This window comes from Adiantum capillus-veneris, chromosome 1 (assembly GCF_014529385.1).
Source record: "Adiantum capillus-veneris isolate H3 chromosome 1, ASM1452938v2, whole genome shotgun sequence".
Taxonomy (NCBI): domain Eukaryota; kingdom Viridiplantae; phylum Streptophyta; class Polypodiopsida; order Polypodiales; family Pteridaceae; genus Adiantum; species Adiantum capillus-veneris.
In genome coordinates this window covers 164,321,406-164,346,170 of record NC_140931.1, presented here as the reverse complement: position 1 = coordinate 164,346,170, position 24,765 = coordinate 164,321,406, and the positions used below count along the sequence as shown (strand labels likewise).

Below are 24,765 nucleotides of genomic sequence, written 5' to 3'. Positions count from 1 at the left end.
CCAGCAGATCTCACCTATGCTTTCTAAGTAGTGTTTTCTTGAATGTATGTGAAACCTCAGAAAAAGAAAGGTAATCAACGCATAAGGTTTTTGCGTGCGCCTTAACACAGAGCAAATTATAACATGCCTTGACAGAGAGTAAATTATAGTATGCCTTATAGAGGCCTATGCCAAAACTTGCAGATCTCACCTATGCTTTCTAATAAGAGAGTTTTCTTGAAAGTGTAAGAAACCCCTCGACAGAAGAAAAGTAATCAAAGCAGAAGGTTACACCCAAATTATAGCATGCCTTGCAAAAGCCAAAATTCAAGTGGTGGGGAGAAGGGGGGGTGGAAGACGGGGGGGGGGGGGGGGGGGGGGGGGGGGGGGGGGGGGGGGGGGTGGTTGGTTTGCTAAATGTTAGACAAATCAAGGAGAAGAACATGGTAGAAAGTCAAACACTATCTTAACATGGTAGAAAGCCACATTATAGCATGCCTTGCAAAAGCCGAAATTCAACTGGTGGGGGGAGGGGGGGGTTGGTTGCGCTAAATGTGACAAATCAAGGAAAAGAACATGGTAGAAAGCCAAACACTATCTTAACGCACAAATATACATCAAATCTCCAAGCTTTTCTGACACACAGAAGCAGGTTATTGCTGGGAGGGGGCCAAAAATGCAACAGCCTTGGGACTAAACTCTCTTCAGACTTCTTATAGAATGAGGATCGTCCCAATATGACCGGTAAAGGGTTGTAAGGGGGGGTAGACTTTTTGATCGCAAATGCAGATGCTTTCCATTGGCTTCTGCAATCACCCCATTACTCTTCGTAGAATTAAGCTGTTCGGTTCTATCAGCACCTTTGATAGACCCATTATTCAAGAAATTTGCATTTTGATGCAAAAAATTATACTTGGAACCAGTATCAGAAGAAATCCTTGTTATTGTCCTACTCGTACTGTCAAGCGAGTTCAAATTCCTTTCTTCGCCGTCATCTTCTTCATCAGCAGCTGCCACATATTCATCCTCCTCCTCTGAAGCACAGCTTTGATCTCCAACAGAACCCTCAACCTACAACCACTTCCAATAAGTTTTAGTTATATATCAAAGAGGTGACTGTCAACAGAGAAACTCCACTTGCTCATGTACCTCCTCTTCAATTTGCTGATCTCGCACATCATTAAGCTCTTCTTCACTATCAGGCTCGACAGCATCATCATCCTGCTCCTCATCACTCCCCGATACTCTATTTTCATTAGAAAGCTGTCGGAACACATTCAAACATAACATTATCAACAAAAGAAACATAGTGCTAAGAAAAATTGTTGGTATTGCACCCAAAATTTACCTCCTTTTCAGCCCCTTCAAAAAGACGCGGAGAACTTGAGCAAGAAGATCCGTAGCGGCTACTTCGATGACTACTTTGATATTCAACCCCATCCCCCCTTGAACTTAGCCCATCTACACTTCCGCTGTAGCTCGTGCCACCCATCTCATTTTGCCAAGCACTAAGGCCAAAATTACCAAATTGAAGATTAACAGGGCTCACTTCTAGAGCTTCCCAGTGTGACGAGTTGGTATTTTCCTCGAATTTGTGATCAGGAATGGTTAGCCTCCTTGTATTGTCAGCACTCTCGAATGGCCATGTCTTGGCAACTGATCCATCATCATTCACGAGTGCCATCAGCTGGCGGGATGACCCTCTACGACGTATAAGTTGAAGCATACCCTTGGAACCCAAAGAGTTTGCTGCACACTGGTGCTTGAACTCATCATCCACCAGCTTAACCGTGTTTGTCAATTCATCATAGAAAGGCTCTCCTCCCTCCCTTTTCCGTAAACATCCAAAAATGGTTGCGTGTATAGAAGCCACACTTTGATCCATGTTTGTGTTGTTAACTTTTGGAATGAGATGTTTATCAGCTCGCTTGCACAGATAATCTTGTATGGCTCTGATATTGCGGATATATTTCACATACTTGTTTTTTGCAGGGTCTAGAGTCATGTACTTGGCACGAACAGCAAACCTTTCCAGATGCTTCTCCTCATTTGCAATATAGACCATGAAGGGTATAATTGAAGGGTGCTTCTTCATAAGTCCCATCTGAAATCAAAACACAAGGTGCTATAACAACTTAAAAGACAGCTCCTCCTATAGAATAGATATTAATGGCAAAAACACAATAATACTCACCACGAAATTGAGACTTAAATGAACACCTTCAACTATAACAGACTCACATTTCTGCTCCCATGAAGTAATCAGCCGGTCAAGACTGTCAATCACCATCTCGCTTTGAGCCTTGTAACCCTGAACTGCCATGGTTTTGGAGCTGACAGTAATATTCTCTTCAGTTAAAAAAGGAGCCTTCCCTTTGACGTCAATTTCTGCACTGGACTGGGAAAGCTCCTTTGCATGTTGCCCATGTCCATTTGATAACGACCTTGAAAACTGAGAATTATCAGGGTGAGAATTTCCATATCTTCTTGATATCTTTCTCGCCTTCGCTTCTGCAACTGCTACCGGATCAAGATGCTCACCAGCAGAATATGTTGAAGCATACAGAAGAGGATTCTCCTTCTCATCTACAAAACTTCTCATCATATGCCTAATGGAATCCGTTGAAACAACTGTTGTGATACCAAGTCTGCTAGCCTAAAAAGAAGGCTGAGCAATCAGGGGCACAATTTTTAAAAATAACCAATCATGAACTTCTATTGCTAAGATGTAGCAGAGACAAATAATGTTGTCAAACTACCAGCAATGTTGACAAGGTTGACTTGCCACATCCACTAGTTCCACATAGCAGAATTGTTACTGACGATTTTTTTTCTCGAATTCTGGAAAAGAGAACATTTCAATTGAGAAAAGTTAAGCTTCGCATGAATCGACAAAACAGAGACACAAAAAAAACAGCACCTAACAAAACACAGGTACTCAAACTGTACCCAACTCTTCAATAAATAGCACGACTTTGGATCTCAGGAGCACAGGTTTTACGGGGTATGAAAAGAAAAAGCACAAACATTGAAGACGTGTTAGGGTGCCAACACCTTCAATGTTCCAGTTTTTCCAGAATTGTCACCCCATTTAACTTCAACACCTTACCGTTAAGCCACGCGCTGTTTTGTCCTTCTTTCTGTCCCAACTATGAACTCTATTTCTGCTTGATAATTGGTCTTACAAGTCCTAATATGGCCTCACGAAACTCTGACAGCCTTCTCTCATCAGATAAAGCTGCAATTTTGTTTGCAAGTTTGGAACCCTCAGCCTGGCACGCCCTGGATTACTTCCTCCTCTGATGAGAAAATGGACAAACCTGTTTTTTCTTGGATAAAATGAAGAGTTTAAAGCAGATAAACTCTGAAAGCCAAAAGGCAAAGAAAATACTCACTAGCCAAGACAGGGTAGGCAAGGGAAGGGCTACGTCCATAAAAGAAACCTCCCAAAGTAAAGCCGTACCTTCTTGCCCAAGTAGGCCTCTTGAGGTGTCATGCCTTTAAGAACCATTGCGTATCTCTATTTCACGATACAGAATGTCGTATTTACTGCTTCCACAACAAGAATAGTCATATCTTTAACCTGAAGCACACATTGAGCCTTCTCCACCATAGTCAGATTGCGTCGTTCCACAAATTGTGTTGTTGTGGGGGGTGAGCATTAGTGAGTTGATGTTTCATGCCATGCCCATTGTTGCATAGAACTCTCTCAAATCTCCTCCTCTTTATGTGTGTAACTTCTTTACCTCCTTGCCTAATTCATTTCTTCAAGCCTTAAATTTGCCAAAAGCTTCAACCTTCTCATGAATGAAATACACCCACATGTCTTTAATTAAATCGTGACTGAAAGCAAAAGGTAAGCACGTCCACCCAAAGCAGCAACAGACGTTACAACAAAGATCCACACGTATCAACTCTAGAGGAGTGTGTTTTGTTGTGGAAGTCTCTCATAGAAATGCTTTCATTTGTTGCTTGCCCATCATACAAGCTTCACAAATGTCACGCACATGTAAATTGCATGCATATGTGCTAACATCCTAGTTCTTTGCATGCACATGTGCTACCATCTGAATTCTTTGCATTTTCTTCACACACTCATGCCATGATTTGCGGTTGTACCTTTTTTTACAATGGTAGTGTCAGTGCGCTGGTGAACATTGTCACATCTTTCGCCTTGTCCCAACTCCCACTGTGTTGCCTCAGAATCCAAGAACTTTGCTCATGTTTTCTTCAAGTGGACTTCAAAAATGTGATCCATGATTCCAACAATTGAGAGAAGATTTGTGAAACAAAGATTGAATAACATCTTGAAAAAGAGATTGTTCCAAAACCTTTGGCTCGAAATTTAGAGTTATCCTAAACAATCACACTAAAGGGTTGTAGAGGCTACCAACAACTGTACCAATCCTTCTAAGTTCTCCCCAAGCATATATCGAGATACTCGCTATCAACAATAAGCATTGGTGGTTATGACCATACTTCTATGAAGCTATGATCATACCTCATTGATGGTGGACCCATGGTGGACCCACAGTGGGAGTGTCATATGGCATGCATAGTGAAGAGTCCCCCGTAGCATAGCGACGGACTAGGAAAGACAACTCTATCTCCCTCTATCTGGTCTGCTCATGCCATAGTAAAATCTCAGATGGCCCTATGAGATACTCTCTGAGCCTGGTATCCTTGTGTAGGGCATCTATGGGCACGAACGATCTCTGCTGCCATAGGGTGACCCCTCTCCAAATATCATTGCCACTCTATCTCCCTCTACATGCCATAGTCGTATCTCACATGGCCCTATGAGATACTCTCTGAGCCTGGTATCCTTGTGCTCTAGTGCATCTAGAGGCTGACAAATTTGTTGCCATAGGGTGGCGGGTGAGACTAAAACAAATCCCTGAAAGAAGTATGTGAGCTATGAATGTCGCCCTCCAGGCTCCACTAGTGGGTGTGGGTGACTGTCACAAGTTTGTGACCTCGCACCAGAAGGGTTAGGGTTTTTAACCCTAAACCCCAACTTGCACTAAATGGCCGAGGGGCTGTAACAAACTTGGACACCCCAAGTCAAGATTCTACCGTGACAACAAAGGTTCACTTCAAAACAGTTCACAAAATTGACACGGCCCGGCGTAGTTCCATGCCCAGAGGTATTGGCCCCAAAGACTGGCGCCCCTTTCGGTATTCCTTTTTGTATTAATGTGTTCAAAGTACAAGAGAGCGGGTAGGTGCTCACTCGCAGACTCTGCTTTCAGATGCTCTGAGAAGTGAGGCCTTGCCCACTTATTTAAAGGTACAAGGGATGCCCAAAAGCGGAGCCCCAAAAGCATTAAACTTAAAAGCTTTTTAATCTCAAAAGCAATTTGCCCAAAAGCTGCCATAAAAATCAGCCAACGCAGTTTACAAAAATCCGTACAAGCTGTCACGTCATCAGCGCCGTAAAAAGCGGAATTCCGTATGGTTTTCCACGTCAGCTTGCCAGCGCATTTTGCGAGGGTCCTTACTGCTGCCACGTGGCATTTCTGCCGCAATCACCGTGTGTCTGGAAGCCTGTCACTTCACCGGTTTGTGACATACCCCCCTCTTGAAAGAATTGTAATCGCCCTCAATTATGTCTGCAAAACAGACAAAGGACATAAACTGTCTTCTGCTAAGACACTGACTCTTAGTACCGACGCACTACGCACAACACATCTAGCACATGTACCAATCAACAGTCACATCACCGAACATCACAAGACGTCACTTGACATCACTGGACATCACATGACAAATCACATTCAAATTCATTCCAAATCTGAGACCATGATTAATCGGCAACGTATTTAGTAATCGCATCTAGATCCAGTCGTGACCTCACAGATGCCCGATTAACTAATCCTTATTGCAATCATGTCTATGTCTATAGAGATTTATGAGACCGAAATGCTGCAGTCATCTCGTCTTTCAGTTCCTGCACTCAAACAAGTCAAGTACAAATCAATCAGTATCATTTTCGGGAATTCCAATTCATATAGTCATATAACACAATACTCTTAGCCCAGCAGTATCCCTGAAACCCAAAGGGACATCAGTGACTCTATATCAAAAATCGGGGTAATCTGTTGACAAAGGAGCAGGGCGACTCCCCTCTTGTGCAAGCCCGCTACACTAGATTCACCCATGCTCAGATCGGGGTTCTATCATAGTAGGCTATGCTTCCAAAAGGAGTATCTGCTAGGTCCTCCTCCTCCATCCACTTCGCATCCAATGCAAGATAGTTCTTGAATTTAACCAAGAACCACCTAATCACTTTACCTTTAATCTTTCTATCTTTATGTGCCAATATCTGTTCCGGAACGAGTATCTCCTCGCTTTCCTCCACTTCGGGTTGCTCATCAAGCTCCCCATCATCGAGCACATCGCCTTTAAAAGGTTTCAAGAGACTCACATGAAAAGCATTGTGAATTCTCCAAGTATCGGGCAGCTTCAGTCTAAAGGAGACATCGTTTACCATTTCTTTTATCTGGAAAGGTCCATAGTATCTCATGCTAAGCTTTGGAAAAAGCCGCTCCTTTCCCTTTTTCTTTCTCAGGCCTACCTTTTCGAAAGGTAAGAGCACCCAATCGTCTTCTTTTAATTTCAAATCGCGACGGTGTCGATCTGCTGCCTCCTTATGTCTTTCATGAGCTTGCGCTAAAGCCTCCCGGACCTTGGCAAAAGCAGTGTCCAAGTCCCTCGTGTACTAGTCGGCTTAAAAAATGTTATCTTTTGTGCTTTGGAACCTTCGTTCAATAATCTCAAATTGCACTCCCCGTCGAAGAGTGGATCGTATTGTTGTAGGCAAATTTAAAAACTTTTCCCATTGAGTCTTCTGATCAGAAATGTAAGACTTAAATAAATCCAGTATGACTGAATTTGCAATCTCAAATTGCCCATCTGTCTGCGAGTGAAAAGATGACGAGAACTGAAACCGTGTGCCAATGTTCTCCCAAATAGCCCTCCAAAACAAACTCGTGAATCGGGGATCTCTGACAGAGACTATTGTCTCAGGCATGCCATGTAATCTGATTATCTAGGCAATGAACAGTCTCGCTAAATGATCCAGCTTGGTTGTTTTCTTCACTGGAATGAAATGAGCTTGCTTGCTAAATCTGTCAATAACAGTCCCCATACCATCGTGCCCACTCTGTGTCTAGAAATCCATAGTAATACTTTCCCAGGGGCGGGTGGGAAAGGGTAAAGGCTGTAACACTCCCTGTGCTTTATGCTTGTCAAGCTTGACCTTCTGGCATACCAAGCAACTGCGTACAAAATCGTCCACGTCTTTCTTGAGTCTCGGCCAAAAGAAGTAACGCTCCACACCTTTCAAGGTGGTGTCAATGCCACGGTGACTCGTAAATGGTAGACAGTGGCATTCGGTTAGAATTTTTTCCCTCAACGGCTGTGGAATGCACAACATCGTTTTCTTCATCGAGTAGCCATCCCGTATGGAATATCCCGCTACTACCTCCCCATAGCAAAAGAAATCTTCTTATTACTCTGGTGTCTCTCGCAAAGCTAATCCCTCTGATTCACTCCAATGCATGCACTATGCATGTTAAGTCTTTTGGTGGTGCATTGTATTTTGTTACATTTATTGATGATTGTACTAGGAAAAGATGGGTGCATTTGTTGAAAAGTAAGAGTGAGACTTTTAATGCTTTTAAGAAGTTTCATGCTTTTGTCGCTACTCAAAAGAGTGCTAAGCTTAAATGTCTCGAGTCCAACAATGGAGGAGAATATGTATCTGCTAAATTTCAGCGTTTTTGTGATGATAATGGGATCAAAAGGGAGTTGACAGCCTCTTATAATCCGTCTTCTAATGGTGTGGCTCAGAGGTCCAACCGCACTTTATGTGAGAGAGTGCATTGCATGTTGTCCACCGCTAATCTTTCCCAAGAGTTTTGAGGAGAGGCTTTAAAAACTACAGTTCATATTTGCAATCGCTCTCCTAATAGTACACTGAAAAATGACATTCCAGAGGAGGTTTGGTCTGGCAAACCTGCCTCTTATGATCATTTGAGAGTATTTGGCTACAAAGCTTTTGTTCATGTACGCAATGACTTAAGAACAAAGCTTGATATGAAGTCCATTAAGGGAGTCTCCCTAGGTTATGGGGAAGAAGGTGAAATGGGCTATAAAGTGTGGTTACCACAATTAAGAAAGTGTCACGTGACACATCCCAACCCTATGTGTCCGTGGACAAGCTACACCATAGCAAGGTTCCCGTCAGTTCAGTCAGTTAGATTAGCAGTGATCTGGCACTTTTGTGAGACTATTCGTGGACCGTGCATGCCCAGTCACTTAGCGTAGATGCATATCCTCCGGTTGCACACAGCATGATCATCGGAATTCCCATCAAAATCCATTCGCATCAGTTAGGGGAATTTTCCTGTGCATTTAGCCTATTTTCCTATTTATTGGGATTTTCACTTATTATTTTTAAGTGACTTTCCAACAAAAGTAGCTAGGGCAATTTTGCTAAGTTAATATATAAGCAAACCCAAGTTAACACTTTCTGGGAGAAGAGGCAGCAGGAGCTTCCCGCTCAACAGGCAACTTCTCAGCAGTACCCCCCTCATGACCCCCCATCGCCATACCTCCCACTTCCTTGGCGTTTTCACAGAGCATCAGCATCGCCTGAAGTCTTCCCCCTTCTGGCGTTAGTCCCTTGCAGATCAGCCCCGCCCTCGGTGTTTTCCCACGATAGAATCACCTCAAGCCTTAGCGTTTTTGTCCAGCAAGCTCAGCGTTTTTGCAGCCATCTACTAACGCTGGATCTGCTGGTCAATTCAGCGTTTTTCTCCATTGCATTCAGCAGTGCAGACATCAACTTTGTAGCGATTTCATCAGCAGATGCATAGCAGCCCTAGCGTTTCCTGTTTCCAGCCATTCGGCGGCAGAAGCTCAGCAAATCACTAACGCTAGGACAGCAGGTCAGCATTTTTGGTTTGCAACCTAAAAACGCAGATTTTCAGCATATGGAACAGTAGCAGATTTCCCCCAATCAGGTTGCAGATTGTTCCCCAAGTTTAGCCCAACAAAACGCAGCCAAAACAGTCATTTTCAGCCACCGAAACAGTCCCGAAATTCAGCGATTAGAAGATCTCAGATTTCAGCCGTCGTCGTCGTCGTCATCGGCATAGACCAAGTTGCATAGTCCATTGCATACGCATTGTACACCTTTGTGCAATCAAAGAATAGACCACCCTCGCCGACGAGAGTGGGGCCTTCGGAGGAGGGTTTTACAACCTCTCGGGTGTCGTATCTCTTCTCTCTCCTTCTCTTAGTCTCATTCACTTGCACGCACAATCCACTCACTTTGTTCGTGATCATAGCACTCTCCACAGACGGAAAGCTCTCTCTTTCCCTATGAACTAAAAGGAACCTTGAGCAATAAAGATCACTAATCTTGAGAAAATACAACTTTCATTCCGCTACACCTACCAATGGTATCAGAGCTTTGGAAGTGTTCTGCATTACTCAAGGGAAGAACCACAAGAAATTTTTTTGCTTGTTACTTGGGCGTGGCGATTCCTAATCGTGTTTTGTTGAAGAGTGACAGGAATCCCAACAAAGAAGGGCTTGTCCAGCCTCCCCTTGTGTCTCTTTTCACTCATTGAGAGCGGACCGTGCACTTAGCGGCCGGCCAATCGACGTGAGGTGGGAAAAAGCAACCTTGGTGTGAGCGCAAGGCCGCCAAGGGGTGCGCCCGCAGAAAGGAGTAGAACTCGGGTGAAGAGAAGATCCTTCTCCAACGCGATTTGCAAGCGAAAGAAAACCTCAAGAACCCTAGATTCTCACAAATCAAGGACCTCAAGAACCTCAAGAACCCAAGTTCCTCGTGAACTTAAGAACCCAAGACCCCCCAAGAACCCAAGTTCCTCGTGAACTTAAGAACCCACAAGAACCTACGACTTCAGAATGATCATCACTCAAAGCAGAATAGATACTTTGCTTAGAAGTGATGAGCATGAGAGAGGCGAAGAAGAATTTTCCCCACCAGGAGGTTTTTCTGACCCTTCCCTATCTACGACACCGATTGCACTAACTCCTATGGAGGCTTTCGACAAGAGGATGATGGACAAGAAGTTAGAACGCGAAGCACGAAAAGCAGAAAGAAAAGCCTACGAAGAAGATATGGCAGCCATCGAGCGTAAGTACCAAGAAAGAAGCGCAGCCATAGAAGCAGAATTTTATCGCGAGAACAAAGCACAAATGTAAGAGTTATTGCGACTCTTTTCGCAAGCTCAGGCACAGATGCAACAAAATCGGGAAAAGGAGACTCTCTCGGTCTCTTCTTCTCCAAAGCATGATACACAGGAATTGCATGATTGTATGAAGCATGATGATGATTTGGATAACAAAGATAAGCATGATGAGTTGAATGATATTGCTAAGCATGATGATTTGGATGCCAATGACAAGCATGATGATTGGCATGATCAAGATGTGATTGCTCACAAGTATGATGAGTTGCATAAAGATGATGTGATTGTTCACCAGGATGATGTGTTAGTAGATGCTTTTTCTAGCGAAGCTAACCTCGTTGTAGATTTGATAAATCACGAAGATCCGATCTTGGCTTTCGAGTCGAGGTCCAAAGAACCCCCACAAGAAGATCCGATAGATCCCGAAGAAGTGATCTTGGCTCTCGAGCCTTGGTCCAAAGAACCATCACAGGAAGTATTATGTGTTCGCATGATTGATACGCACACATTGTTCGAGTGTTTCATTCATGAAGGTTTCCGGTATTTTAGTCAACATCGTTATGTGATCCCTTTTCCTAGGCATGACATATTGTATGTTGAGCACATTTCTCTCATGGATGAGCACGAATGTATGCGGATTGTTCATGAAAAGCTGAAAAGTTTGTATGTAAGGAAGTCACATTCCATGTCTCTTCCTTGGCATGACACAGTTTCCGAAAGAGCACATGATTGTATGAGCACCAAGCATGGGCATTTCCATTGTGATTTGCCACAGTTGATTGATTTTGATCAAACAGAAAAGATTCGAGCGCATTGTTTGCATGTGTTTGATGAACGGGTTGTCACTCCATCTCTATGTTCATCGACATTGCATACACAGTCTTTAGAGAAGACAAGATTTTTTTCCTTCACTATACATGGAATGGGTATGTTCATGGTTTTGTGTTGGAGATTGTTTCAGGAATTTTCAGCCATGGAGATTCTTGAAGACGGAAGAACAAGGACTCTATACGAAGTTGAAGCAAGAAAGGAGATTCAGAAGACTTTGTGTCGCTTTCGGCGCGGCCCAAAGAAGCAAGCGTTGCAAACCTTTATGAAGTTCAAGTACCGCTCGACCCACACAACAGAGTGGGCCGGCGAAGAGTCCCTTCCATGATTCCGGATGCTGTTGGCAATCTCCCTCGACGCCATACAGTTCGGTACCAGTACCTCACTTTGAAAAGGAGGGGATGTCACGTGACACATCCCAACCCTATGTGTCCGTGGACAAGCTACACCATAGCAGGGTTCCCGTCAGTTCAGTCAGTTAGATTAGCAGTGATCTGGCACTTTTGTGAGACTATTCGTAGACCGTGCATGCCCAGTCACTTAGCGTAGATGCATATCCTCCGGTTGCACACAGCATGATCATCGGAATTCCCATCAAAATCCATTCGCATCAGTTAGGGGAATTTTCCTGTGCATTTAGCCTATTTTCCTATTTATTGGGATTTTCACTTATTATTTTTAAGTGACTTTCCAACAAAAGTAGCTAGGGCAATTTTGCTAAGTTAATATATAAGCAAACCCAAGTTAGCACTTTCTGGTAGAAGAGGCAGCAGGAGCTTCCCGCTCAACAGGCAACTTCTCAGGAGTACCCCCCTCATGACCCCCCATCGCCATACCTCCCACTTCCTTGGCGTTTTCACAGAGCATCAGCATCGCCTGAAGTCTTCCCCCTTCTGGCGTTAGTCCCTTGCAGATCAGCCCCGCCCTCGGTGTTTTCCCACGATAGAATCACCTCAAGCCTTAGCGTTTTTGTCCAGCAAGCTCAGCGTTTTTGCAGCCATCTACTAACGCTAGATCTGCTGGTCAATTCAGCGTTTTTCTCCATTGCATTCAGCAGTGCAGACATCAACTTTGTAGCGATTTCATCAGCAGATGCATAGCAGCCCTAGCGTTTCCTGTTTCCAGCCATTCGGCGGCAGAAGCTCAGCAAATCACTAACACTAGGACAGCAGGTCAGCGTTTTTGGTTTGCAACCTAAAAACGCAGATTTTCAGCATATGGAACAGTAGCAGATTTCCCCCAATCAGGTTGCAGATTGTTCCCCAAGTTTAGCCCAACAAAACGCAGCCAAAACAGTCATTTTCAGCCACCGAAACAGTCCCGAAATTCAGCGATTAGAAGATCTCAGATTTCAGCCGTCGTCGTCGTCGTCATCGGCATAGACCAAGTTGCATAGTCCATTGCATACGCATTGTACACCTTTGTGCAATCAAAGAATAGACCACCCTCGCCGACGAGAGTGGGGCCTTCGGAGGAGGGTTTTACAACCTCTCGGGTGTCGTATCTCTTCTCTCTCCTTCTCTCAGTCTCATTCACTTGCACGCACAATCCACTCACTTTGTTCGTGATCATAGCACTCTCCACAGACGGAAAGCTTTCTCTTTCCCTATGAACTAAAAGGAACCTTGAGCAATAAAGATCACTAATCTTGAGAAAATACAACATTGATTCCGCTGCGCCTAACAGAAAGGTAATTCGCAGCCGAGATGTAGTGTTCAATGAGGCAAAATTGCTTAAGAATGCTACAAAATCTAATTCTGACAAAAAAACAAACAGATTTCAGCCTCTCGTGCCATCCATTGATGTTGAAAAAGAGTCTCATGATGCATTACCGCAAGCTGAAATTGATAATCAGTCCGTTAATCTTGAGTCAGAAGAGGTAGAACATGATATTGATGCTCCTAATGAGGATGGACAGCCACCTGAATTGGCTGAAAATGATTTTCAACAGCATGATAGAGATGAAAATGAGTTGCCTCATGATGTAGAACCGTTGCCTGAGAATGTAGATCATTGGGTACGCAGGTCGATTCGTTTGAGAAGGCAACCACAGTGATTTAATCCCTCTTTGCATCATGTAATGTTGTCAGATGAGGGTGAACCTCTTACTTATAAAGAGGCTAAGTCATGTGAGTCAAGCAGTAAGTGGGAGCTTGCAATGCAAGAGGAAATGAAGTCCTTGTATGCAAATGATACTTGGGATCTTGTGCCATTGCCTAAAGGGAAGGCTCTTCCTAACAAATGGGTGTACAAGATTAAGATCGTGGATGAAAAACCCAAGTACAAGGCAAGATTGGTTGCAAAAGGGTATGCATAGAAAGAAGGAATTCATTTTCAAAAAATATTTTCCCTTGTTGTAAAGCTTACAACGTTACGTGCCCTTTTTGCTCTCGTTGCGGTGCTTGATTTGGAATTGAATCAAATCGATGTAAAGACAGCGTTTTTGCATGGTGATATTGAGAAGGACATATACATGAAACAACCTGAGGGTTTTGTAGTTCCTACACGCGAGGAACTAGTATGCAAACTGAAAAGGGCTCTGTATGGTTAGAGACAATTATCACGGCAATGGTATAAGAAGTTTGATACTTTTATAATGTCTCAAGGCTTTAAACGCAGCCATGCATATCATTGTTTGTATAAGAAAAGAGATGAAGATGGTAGTACCATCATACTTGTTCTCTACGTCGATGACATGCTACTTGCCGAGAAACATAAAACTAGTCTCAATGCTGTGAAGAGTAAGCTAAATTCAGCATTTGCTATGAAGGATTTGGGTGATGCAGAGCGTATTTTGGGCATGCGTATTTAAAGAGATAGAAAGCTGAAATTGTTGTTTTTATCTCAAGAACAGTACATTGCAAAAGTACTTGACAGATTTAATATGGCTGATGCTAAGCCTCTTGGAGTACCTTTAGTATTTACCTCCATACACCAAGCTTAGCAAAGCAGATTTCCCAAGGCCCCAAAGGATGAGGTGGCATTAAAAGCAATGAAGGGAATCCCTTATGCATCAGCTTGTGGTTCTCTCATGTATGCTATGGTGCCACTCGTCCCGACATTGCTTATGCAGTGGGAGTTGTTAGTCAATACATGTCGAATCCTGGCAAAGCGCATTGGGAAGCTGTCAAATGCATTCTGAGATATTTGCAAGGTATCACTGTCACGGGGACGTGGCAACTGTTAACTATGTCACGAGGACGTGGTAACTGCTAACTTTAGTTGTTGGTTTCTTTCCAAGGGGTTTTGTTTTATTTTTGAGACCCTCTTCTTGAAGTAGCAAACGGTCGGACATTGCATGGCCAATGTGAACGGTAGTTTCACCCGCAGATGGTTAGTGGTCGGCACTGGAATTCGTATGGTAAGAGGATGTCTAGGCTCAGAGCAAGATCATATAGGTCCCTCCGTCGCACTTAGCAAGTTGGTGGATACTAGGAAGCGAACTCAATAAAGGCCTAAAGTCAAGGTGCGACTACCAACTGAAAGTATCCGATAGTTGGGCCACATTGCATTTTTGGATGCGGTCCCAATGAGGATAGATGGTCAGAAGACCAGTGGGAGCCCAACGGAAGCATCTCCTAAAATTTAGGGAACTGCTATTTTGAGCCGAGAAATGTGTTCACGTCATTACCTCCGGTATGACTAGGGGAACATTTTACAACTCTACCACGAAGTCAACTTGGCAACTGGTCAGGATATTTTTAAGCGGCAAACCCGAAATGGGCAAATACTTGTAAATGCGCCGAGTGTCGATTTTTCATGAACTTTCCTCTTACAGAAAAATGGGCGCTGATTTTTAAGCTGGGAGGAGGCCTCTTTTGCATCTGTCACAGGTTAAGAGCTATGGAGTGCTTCCTTTCCCTCTTATGTACAGTACGGTGCCAAGAGTGATGCCCTGCACGCTACGCACTGCCCTCTCTCTCCCCTACGAGCAGTATGTTATGCCCCACTAGTGGGCTTTTCATTTGACCAATGTACAGTTATGTGGGTTCATGCGCGATTGCCGAGGCAAGAGCCTCTTGCACAGGTACTGGATTAGCTAGCAGCTAATCCCCCGCAGGTACAGGTGAATTCGGAGAGGTCTCACACCAGAAATCTCGTCCGATTCAAAGGGCAAGTAGCCCTACAGGTGCAGGAGTTCGAGGTCTTGCTACAGATGCGACCGGCACGCGAAATGGAGCCCAAAACAGGGAATTACAGCCTGCTGTGTATTTTTGCAGGTTTAGGGTTTCGGCCCTAAACGGACCCTAATACCCCCAGGAGGTTCGGGGACGCGAGGGGACCGCTGTACAGGTGAACTAGCGCATTTTCGGGGCAGAAAACAGAGAATTCAGCGTGCTGCAGGTCCACCAAGTTGCTCGCTACTGCTGCTCGCCCCCCCCTTGCTGCGCCATCGCTACCCCCCCCCCCCCCCCCCCCCCCCCCTACACTGTCCCCCCACCCCCTTTAGCCCCTGCGCGTTGCCCCTCAGTCCTCCCGCTGCCCCCCCCTGTCTGCGCGCTGCCCGCAGCCCGCTGCCCTCCTCTCGCTTTGCCTTCCCCACTCCATCCCCCCGCTCGCTGCTGCTTGTGCACCCGCACATTACACGGCTGCCCTCTTCGCCCTCGCCGTCCCCCCCTCCCCCCCCCCCCCCCCCCCTTATCCTCTCCGCTCCCGAAGGCCCTCTGCACCTGGCTCGGCAGCACTTTCTCTTCGGAAAATTGCCTGGCTGACTTGTTTGCAGGTTTTTTCTTCACCGCCCGCTTCTTCGACTCAGCAGTAGACACAGATGGAGGCTCCAGCTTCACCACAGAGGGACTCGCCTGAAGCCCCCTCGCCCCACCCCACTGAGCCCACCATTCGACTTGCTCTCTCGCCGACAGAGCAAGCGAGCATTGCCGCAGAGGTAGAACGCTTGCAGGCGACTTCTGTTGTCTGCAAGGTTCTCGGCACTCGTCCTAGCAGAGGAGAGCTGCGAGACCTGCTCCAGGCCCGCCTCCTCGCAGAGGTGGGCAAGATCTTGGATGTCCAGATTCTCGGACGGGGGTACTACCAGATTGAGTTCGAGACTTCCGAGATGGCCTCCAAGGTCATAGCTATGAGTCCATTGGCCATCCAAGCATCACGCGCCCACTTTCGACAGTGGCGACATGGTTTTGACCCGACTTCGGATGTGCTAGTAGAGGAGGCGGACATCCCCATCTAAGTCTGCTTTCCGGGTTTACGGAGGGAGTACCTTCCACTTCTCTCCAGGATTGGCTCCGCCATCGGGACTGTCCTAGAGACACCTCGTACGGCAGCATCAGTAGCTGCCAAGGTGGTTGGCATCCCTTCAGTTCGAGTTTTGGTCAGAGATACCCACACACTCCCGAAGGTCATCCTTCTGCCTCGGGTGAGTGGGGGTTGGTTTAGGCAGAGTGTGGAGTACTCGGGTCTCCCGAACCAGTGCTTCATTTGCAGACACATGGGCCACCTAGCGAAGGCCTGTCCACGGAGGAGACCACGACCCGCACCTCAGCCTCAGCCTCAGCCCCAGCCTGCCAAGGCTGGGCCGCAGCCACAGCCAGCGACACAGCGCACAGATTCAGCGCCACCCTCCGAGCCTGGGGCTCCAGCGGAGGAGGGGTGGCAGCAGGCCCGTGGCCGTCGACGCCAGGGGCCACAGCGACAGCCTGGCACTCAGAGTGGCCCTCAGGTGCCTACTCAGCAGCAGTGGGTTCCCACGGGGAACCGCTTTGGTCCTCTTGAGCAGGAGGAGCCCCCTACGCCAGCCTCCACCTCCGCTTCACCCTTGCCAGCCGCTCCGCCTTCCGATCTCCCCTCCTCCTTCTCATCCCCCCCCCCCCCCCCCGCTCTCTGCTCCCGCCCACTCCCCACCTCGCCCCCCCCATGTCTCTGTTGCCCCACCCCGCTTCTCTTCTCCCCCGCCCTCCCCAGCCCCTTCTCCCCCTCCTCCTGCTTCAGTACCACAGTCGGCTCAGGAGACTGGTCCCTCGCCGGCAGCTAGGAGATCTCTTGGCAGCGCCTTTGCCACGAGTCACCTAGCGAGAGAGGGTCAGCCCTTCATGCGGCCCCCTCTGCAGATTCAAACATCTTCTCTTGCAGCTATCCCTCGTGGTCTGACGAGCATTGACCTCCGACGCCGCTGGGATTTCTTCGATTACAGGTTCACTCGCTTTCTCGGTGATTCCGCAGCAGACCACGAGGCAGCCTGCTTCAGAGTCCACGCTTTGTTCCTTGCCGCTAGGGGGACAGAGGCCTTGGACTCAGTAGTTGGTTTCTCCTTCCCCCTTTGTGGTAGGATTGAGACAGAGTGGTCCCTCGACTCAGTGGTGGGATGGTTGCATACACAGGTTCTTGAGTTCTCTCACCACATGGGAGAACTTGGCGTTACAGATTTGCTGCAGACTTTGTGGCCACTGGCCAAGTTTGCGGTGACACCCCCAGACTCAGCAGGATGTAGACACATTGTGGTGTACTTTTTTGCTGATACGCAGTGTTTGCCTTGCTATGTATACATTCATGAGGACTCCTGGACAGAGGAGGTTGCTTTACGCACGGCTCGCTCTGCTTGGGCTTGGACCAGGCACTCACTGCAGTCTCACCTATCTAGAGGACGCTCGGATGCGGATTACTCCCCATCCAAGCCAGCCTCGAAGATAGCTCGTCTTGCTGCTGCGATAGCATCTGTTCTCTCTCGCTCCCCATGAGGATCGTCTCGTGGAACGAGACGGGACTAGGTGGGCCCCAGTTTCAGCGACAGCGGGGCCGATTGCGTCAGGAGCTTCAACGTTGCCTTGTGGGAGGAGAGATTGATCTCCTTATGCTTCAGGAGCACCATTTGTCTGAGAGCCGCATTCGGCGATGTGGTCAGATTTTGCATGGACGCTGTGAGCGGGATGAAAACACACACAGCGCCTCTATAACGACCCGACACACACTCTTGGGAAGATACACACACACTATGGGGCACCACTCGGCTTACACAACACACCTGGCCGAGACAGGGAACACACCTCTGGAGTGAGAGGAGAGAGACTATCCACTTGCCCACTCCACACAGAGACACACACACACACACACACACACACAAAAACTCAGCTCAAAAGAGAAGAAATTCTGATGTTTAGATACAAATGAGCTTGGGCCAACACCAATGGGGCAAACAGCTCACACAATATGGGTACAAGATACCAGATACAATCACAAATTGGAGAAGAAGCTTCACTCACCGGAGAAGATTACACAGAAAAACAGCAGAAAAAGAGTGAGGAATTTGGCAAAATGGACAGCGCCATCGCATCCGGAACGGCCCAAAACCCCAGTCTACAATGTCAAAGTGCTCAAATCCGACCTCGGATGAGCAGTTTACGGCCAAAACAGGCTCCAAAAACCCAAAAAACACACCTGCGGCTGTTCCTCCTCTCTTCTCCACGTTTTTTCTGGTCTTCTCTCTGTTTTTTCAGTTCCCACACTTAGCCTTATTAGTTGGGCACCCTTGGCCTTTTAGATGACCTCAAACGGACCCCGAACAGGCCAAAAACTGACCTCGCAGTGCATAGTTGTCACCTTTTTGCATCATTCGCACACCTGACACTCAGCTTTTTTCCAATAATGCATCTCGCCACCACGTGAAGTGGCCCCAAAAAAAGGTCCTCATGATGACCTTTCTGCATAATTCTCACAAGCAAACACCCACGTTGTGTCCGTCCTCATCTGCGTGCAAATATTGACCTCGTTCGCCCTCCTGACGCCACTAGATGCCATCTGACGCACCTGCTGACCTCACGTCGTCGGCCCGCGGATAGCTTCCTCGAGAAGTTTTACGCGCTACCAACTCCTCATTATTGTATAAAAAACACACTGGTACTGGTAATAGTGAAAATCGCTGCACTATGTACATGTTGTCCTACCTGTACACATGTGGGCCCCACATAACCACCTGGCTAAGGAAAATGGGCAATCCTTTATTTGATGCACCATGCATGTGTATGTACATATGCGAAATCCCTTGCTCCAAAAAACTCCTGACATAATTTGCCCATCCCCTAGCCTGCTAGATCATTCATGATCAGCAGCAGCAAAGAGAGATATGAGACTCGCCGCATCACAGGTCTCCTCATCCCTCACCAACACAGCTTGATCCACAGACAGCTCATCTTGCTCCACCATCATCAACCTGGCATGATACAACTTAAGACGCAATCCATTTACCCTTGACTTATGTAGAACACCATCCAGGTTAGCCAGCTGATATGTGCCATTTGGAAAACACTCTACTACCTTGAAAGGGCCTTCCCACTTAATTTGAAACTTCTTTTGGAAGGTGTTGTCCAGCTTACTGTTGTAGCGCAAAACCAAGTCATGTTGCTTGATACCCTTACTTTTGACCTTTTCATTTAGCTTTGTCAAAGCCTTATCCTGCCTCTGCCCATAATGCTCCAAAGCGCTCATCCTATCCAACTGGACCTCTTGTAACTGCAAGAGCCTCTCTTTGAATGCATCACTAGGCGGCCCAAGCAACTTCTCTAACATCTTGACCGCAGGCAACTCTACCTCCACAGGCAATAGTGCTTCCTTTCCATACACCAAATGAAATGGAGTAAACCCTGTACCTGTCTTCACCGAAGTACGGTAAGCCCATAATGCACTAGGCAATTCCAAATCCCAATTCTTTCCTTGGTGCTCTGTCACTTTCGAAAGAATCTGTACCAACTCACCATTGAATCTTTCATTCAAGCCATTACACTGCGGGTAATAAGGAGTGGTATGCTGGTGCCTAATCTTCATCTTTGCACATAAAAAATCTAGCAGTTTAGCTCTAAAGCCAGTCCCCTTATCTGAAAGTAACTCCAGTGGCACCCCAAACTTGCAACATATTTCATCATACACAAATTTTGCCACATCCTTTGCAGTGATCTGTTTTACTGCTATAGCCTCTGCCCATCTAGAGAGATAGTCCACTGCCGTCAAGATATAGCTTTTGCCCCTGCTTGTGATAGGTAACGGGCCTATTGCATCAATCCCCCACTTTTCAAACACATCAAACGCCATAATGGTTTTTCGTAGCTCTGGCTTCAACACTCTCTTCCCAAATGCTTGACACCTATTGCAAGACCTACACCAATGGTGAACATCCTTGTGCAAACTAGGCCATACATACCCCTCTTGCAAAATCTTATGCAAGGTGATCTTTAGAGCAAAATGGCCACCACATGCGCCTTCGTGATTCTCTTCCAACACTCTGTAAAGCTCCTCCCGCCAAGGTACACGTCTCAACACGAGATCAGCCCCTTTCATGTATAAGACATCACCAATCAATTTGTACCTGTATGCTCTACGCACAAAGCCATACTTCTTAGACTTCTGAATCTCCTTTGGAATGATTCCTGTTAGCAAAAACTCCTCTTCTTGAGCCAAACTTTCCCGGCCATGATAAAGAGGTAAAGTGGTCCTCAACACAAATAGCTCCCCAATCATGCCTTGAGCTGCTTCATGTGCCTCTCCATTTAGAGCACGTTCAATGTGTCTGATACTCCATGCTTCAAACTTTTTTAACAGGCCTTTAATTCTGAAGCACATTTCCTTCAATGAGGTGTTCTTGCTCTTCCACACACCCAACACTTGCTTCACCACTAACAAGGCATCACCTTTTATGCTCAACCTTCGAACCCCATGCTTCAAACAAATGTGTAATCCGGCTTCCAATGTAGCATATTCAGCCTCATTGTTACTATGAGCATCCAATTTGAACCCTCTCTTGCATACTAGCTTCCCCTCTGGATCATAAAGTGCTATACCCCCTGAAGCTGCATCATGGCTCTTTCTGTATGAACCATCAAAGAATAACCCGGGAATGAGACGCAGCTAGTGGGTAATAATTTTCTTATCCAGGGTTCATTAGATTTGATCACATGTGCATTGCTGATCTGTGGCACTTCTTCAACTACCTTTCTCACCACCTCTTCCTTAACAATAAGGGGATTCTCCTTGTAGGTCAACAAATCAGCTAGGGTAGCCCTTGTACTATCTTCCACTAGAAAAGAGAACTCAAACTCTTGCAGCTCAATTACCCATTTCTTCACCACATTTGACATGTTAATACCATTAATTAACTGTGGCAAAAAGGCATAACTCGTCAAGAAAACAAAAGGCCGTGGTAGCAAGTAATGACGAAATCGTCGACAAGCAAATATTACACTAGCCATCACTAGCTCTACTTCCGATAACTTTCTCTCCGCTACCAACTTCACTCGGCTTGCACAATACACTGGCCTCATATAATGGCTGCCCTTCCCCTTTTGCAATAGCATGGCTCCAATGGCATCATCCCCCACTGATGGATTTACATAAAAAACTTTCTCCCAATCAGGAGCCTGCATGGCTGACAACCCCCCTAACACCTCTTTCACCTCTTGAAACACTTCTTCACACTTGTCATCCCATTGCAATGGATCATGCTTTGCCACTTGCTGTAATGGATAAAGAAGCTGCGAAGACAATGGAATAAACCGTGCCATGTACTTCACTTTGTGTATAAAGGTTGCCAATTGCTTCGTACTCATAGGTGATGGAAGAAGAATAATAGACTTCACCTTATCTGGATCAGCCTCAATGCCATTTTCTGACACCATATGGCCCAATAACTTCACCCTTGGCTGTGCTAGATGACATTTCTTTGGATTTAGTTGTCCTCCACATTCATCATATCGAGCCAATACCATCTGCAGCTTCTCATGGTGTTCAGCCCTACTGCTATAAACACAGAAGTCATCCATAAAAGCCTTAACACAACTACCAATGAATGGTTCCAGCACCCAATTTGCTCTTTCTTGATAGAAAGATGGTCCATTTGACAACCCAAACGGCAACACTCTGTAGCAATAGCAGCCCCATGGCGTAATAAATGTTGTTTTTGTGCGGTCTTTAAGAGCAATCTTCAATTGAAAATAGCCTGAAAAACCATCACACACACTGTACCTCTCATAACCTGCCACTGAATCCAAGATCTGATCGATGAATGGAAGAGGATATGGGTTCTTCTTAGTGGCTGCGTTTAAGGGTTTAAAATCTACACAAATTCTCCACTTCCCATCCTTCTTTGGACTGACTACTACTGGACTCACCCATTCCGTGGTCTCCATTGGAACTATGAACCCTGCCTTCAATAACTTGTCCACCTCTACCCGCAAGGCTTCCATTTGCTCTTGACCCATCCTTCTTAGCCTTTGCCGTACTGGCTTAGCACCTTCTTTCAGCTCTATATGCATCTCTTCACCCTTGAACCCTCTAATCTCTTCATATGAAGTAATGAACAAATCAGGAAAACTAGCCAGCATATGCAAAAATATATCCTTCTCCATAGCTGAGAGGTCTCCACTAATCATTTGCGTCATTAATTCCTGCTTCTTTGACAACTCAACCTTGGTTTGCATCAGCCCTTCAATCACTTCATAAGGCCCTTCACTTTCATCTTCAACTTCATTCGCAAATGCGACTAAACCACACTCCTGGATTTCTTTATCCATCAAAATAAATGCAACATCAGCATCCTCGTCACTGCTGGTAGTGCTATCACTATCCTCATCTGTCACCGTGGAAGAGTGTTCATCACTAGACTCATCCTCATCTTCATAAAGCTCCTCTAATCGTTTCCTTGTGTCCATATTATAAAGCTTCTTGGTACCTGTCTTTCCATAGAGGCTAATTGTACCATGTCGCCAATCTTGAACAGCTCCCACTGCACGTAACCATGGTCTGCCCAGTATAATAGGATATGCTCCCAACCCTGCTGGCATCACATGAAAATCAACCACTGCCTTTGCATCATATGCCTCCACTTCTAAGCTCTTTACAACACCCAAGCATTTTACTTTTTGATGGTTTGCCAATCTGATCCGAAAACCTGACACCCCAGCCACTGTGAGACCCATCTTCTCAACGCATGAGTGTGTTATGACGCATATTTGGGCTCCGCCATCCACATAACCTTGTCCCAAATTTTTCCTTTTATGCCACACATCTACTATTGGACAAATGTCTGGTAGCTCGTCCATTGCCAACACCTTCACTGAACCTCTCTCTGGCTCTTTCTCCATTGGGTTAACCATCCTCTTCCACTGTCGCTTTAGCTTAGGCACCATCTCTATAAGCTGCCCAAAAGTAACATCTGCCTTCCTGCTCGTCAGATCCTCCTTCAAGTCATAGCTTAATTGCCCATCCCCTAGTGGAAAATCTGAAACATGAAACTTTCGACGAGCTCTCCTTTTCCTCTTGGCCTTGACATCCTCGCCTTCATGGCTCTTTCCTTTCTTCTTACTAGGACCTGGGGCACTTCTTCCTTCCTTATCCTCTGTGGTCCTCTTCCCAATAGGCATCACTAATGTATCCTCTAGCTTTGATGCCTTCTCCAAGGTGACTACACTTAGCACTTTTGTCTTTCCCTTTTCCTCCTGGGTCAGTCCACTGGTTCCTTCGTCTCCCTTAATTTCGATGCCATAATCATTTGATCTAGTTAGCACCTGTCTTGGCAATGGATACATGTCTCCCCCCATCCTTGGTGGCTTATCACATTGCGGGCTGATGTGACCCAACTCTCCACAATTATAACATGTGGGCGTCTGCCTCCAAAACCTACTATTACTTTGTCCAGCACCATTCCTAGGTCTTTCTTCACCTCCTGGCTGATTTGCAAACCGCCCTCGACCTCGATTATTTCCCACTTGACCTAGCATGTTTAGGCTGAGATTCTTCATCAGATCAACCACTTGCCTCATGTCTTGCCTTAGGCCATCATCTTGCACTGCTGTAGTGACCACTGCTGGCATAACCTGAGTAGTAACAGGAACCACTGGTTCATGATGAACCCCTGACATGCGCCCTTGTAAAGACTCTATAGGCTGAAATTCAGACCTCATTGGCAAAGACTCCACCCCTAACTGGCTCATTTTCCTCAGCTTCCACTCTTTGTTCCTTGCTACCTCTAGTGCATCTTCATATGTCCTAGGCTTCTTTAGCTCCACTCTCCAACGTATATTCTCCCAAAGACCAGCCAAGAACCTGTCCTTCTTCATCATGTTAGGCGGGGGTACCTGTGGTGCTAAAGCCTTGCACATTCGCTCCCATGCCAATGAAAACTTACGTATGTACGCATCTACTGGCTCACCTTCCTTTTGCACCAAAGCCTGTACTTCTTGCCACACTTTGTCAGGGTCTTCTATCTTCACAAACTCCACTTCCAATCCATGCCTTAGATTGTCCCAACTCAATCTTATAAGTGGATCAGCCATACGCAACTCCTCTTCAAATGCTTTGGACCAAGCTCGTGCATCACTCTTCAAACAAATTTGGAGAAGGCGTAACATTTGCGTAGGGTCATGAATCTGGTTGCTAATGCAGGCAACCTCCATCTTTTCCAAAAATTCTTCCACATCTTCATCACTTCTTCCATGAAACTCGGGATAAGAGAAAGCCATGGCTACCCAAATTATGATGCTTTGAGAACCCCTTCGAACACACGTGCAAGAACCCAAAACTTTTCACTTCCCAATCCCTAGAAACTTCAATGGAGCTCAACTTTAGATAAGGACAAACACATGCACATCAAATGAGTTTTCATAGTTGATCATCGGAATGACAACAGGCAAAGGACATTCCAGGATCTCTCTCAATCTTCTTGGCCCAAACATAAAGACTATGCGCTGCTGGAAAAAGATCTTCCTGGACACATGAACATTAATCTGAATTCTTT

The 24,765-nt window shown here is 46.0% G+C and overlaps 1 protein-coding gene across 1 annotated transcript in view; it reads right to left on the bottom strand.

Annotated features, from left to right (window-relative positions):
* Positions 1 to 556: 556 nt before the first annotated feature.
* The window catches only part of LOC147465936 (P-loop NTPase domain-containing protein LPA1 homolog 2-like), a 50,288-nt gene continuing 26,079 nt past the window's right edge, over positions 557 to 24,765 (bottom strand). The window contains exons 4-8 of the mRNA XM_086522805.1: positions 2,739 to 2,820; positions 2,174 to 2,635; positions 1,328 to 2,083; positions 1,129 to 1,242; positions 557 to 1,050 (exon numbers count right to left, since the gene is read on the bottom strand). Of these exons, the coding sequence (XP_086378931.1) occupies positions 673 to 1,050; positions 1,129 to 1,242; positions 1,328 to 2,083; positions 2,174 to 2,635; positions 2,739 to 2,820 (1,792 nt within the window). The 3' untranslated portion in view covers positions 557 to 672. The remainder of the gene's footprint in view (positions 1,051 to 1,128; positions 1,243 to 1,327; positions 2,084 to 2,173; positions 2,636 to 2,738; positions 2,821 to 24,765) is intronic.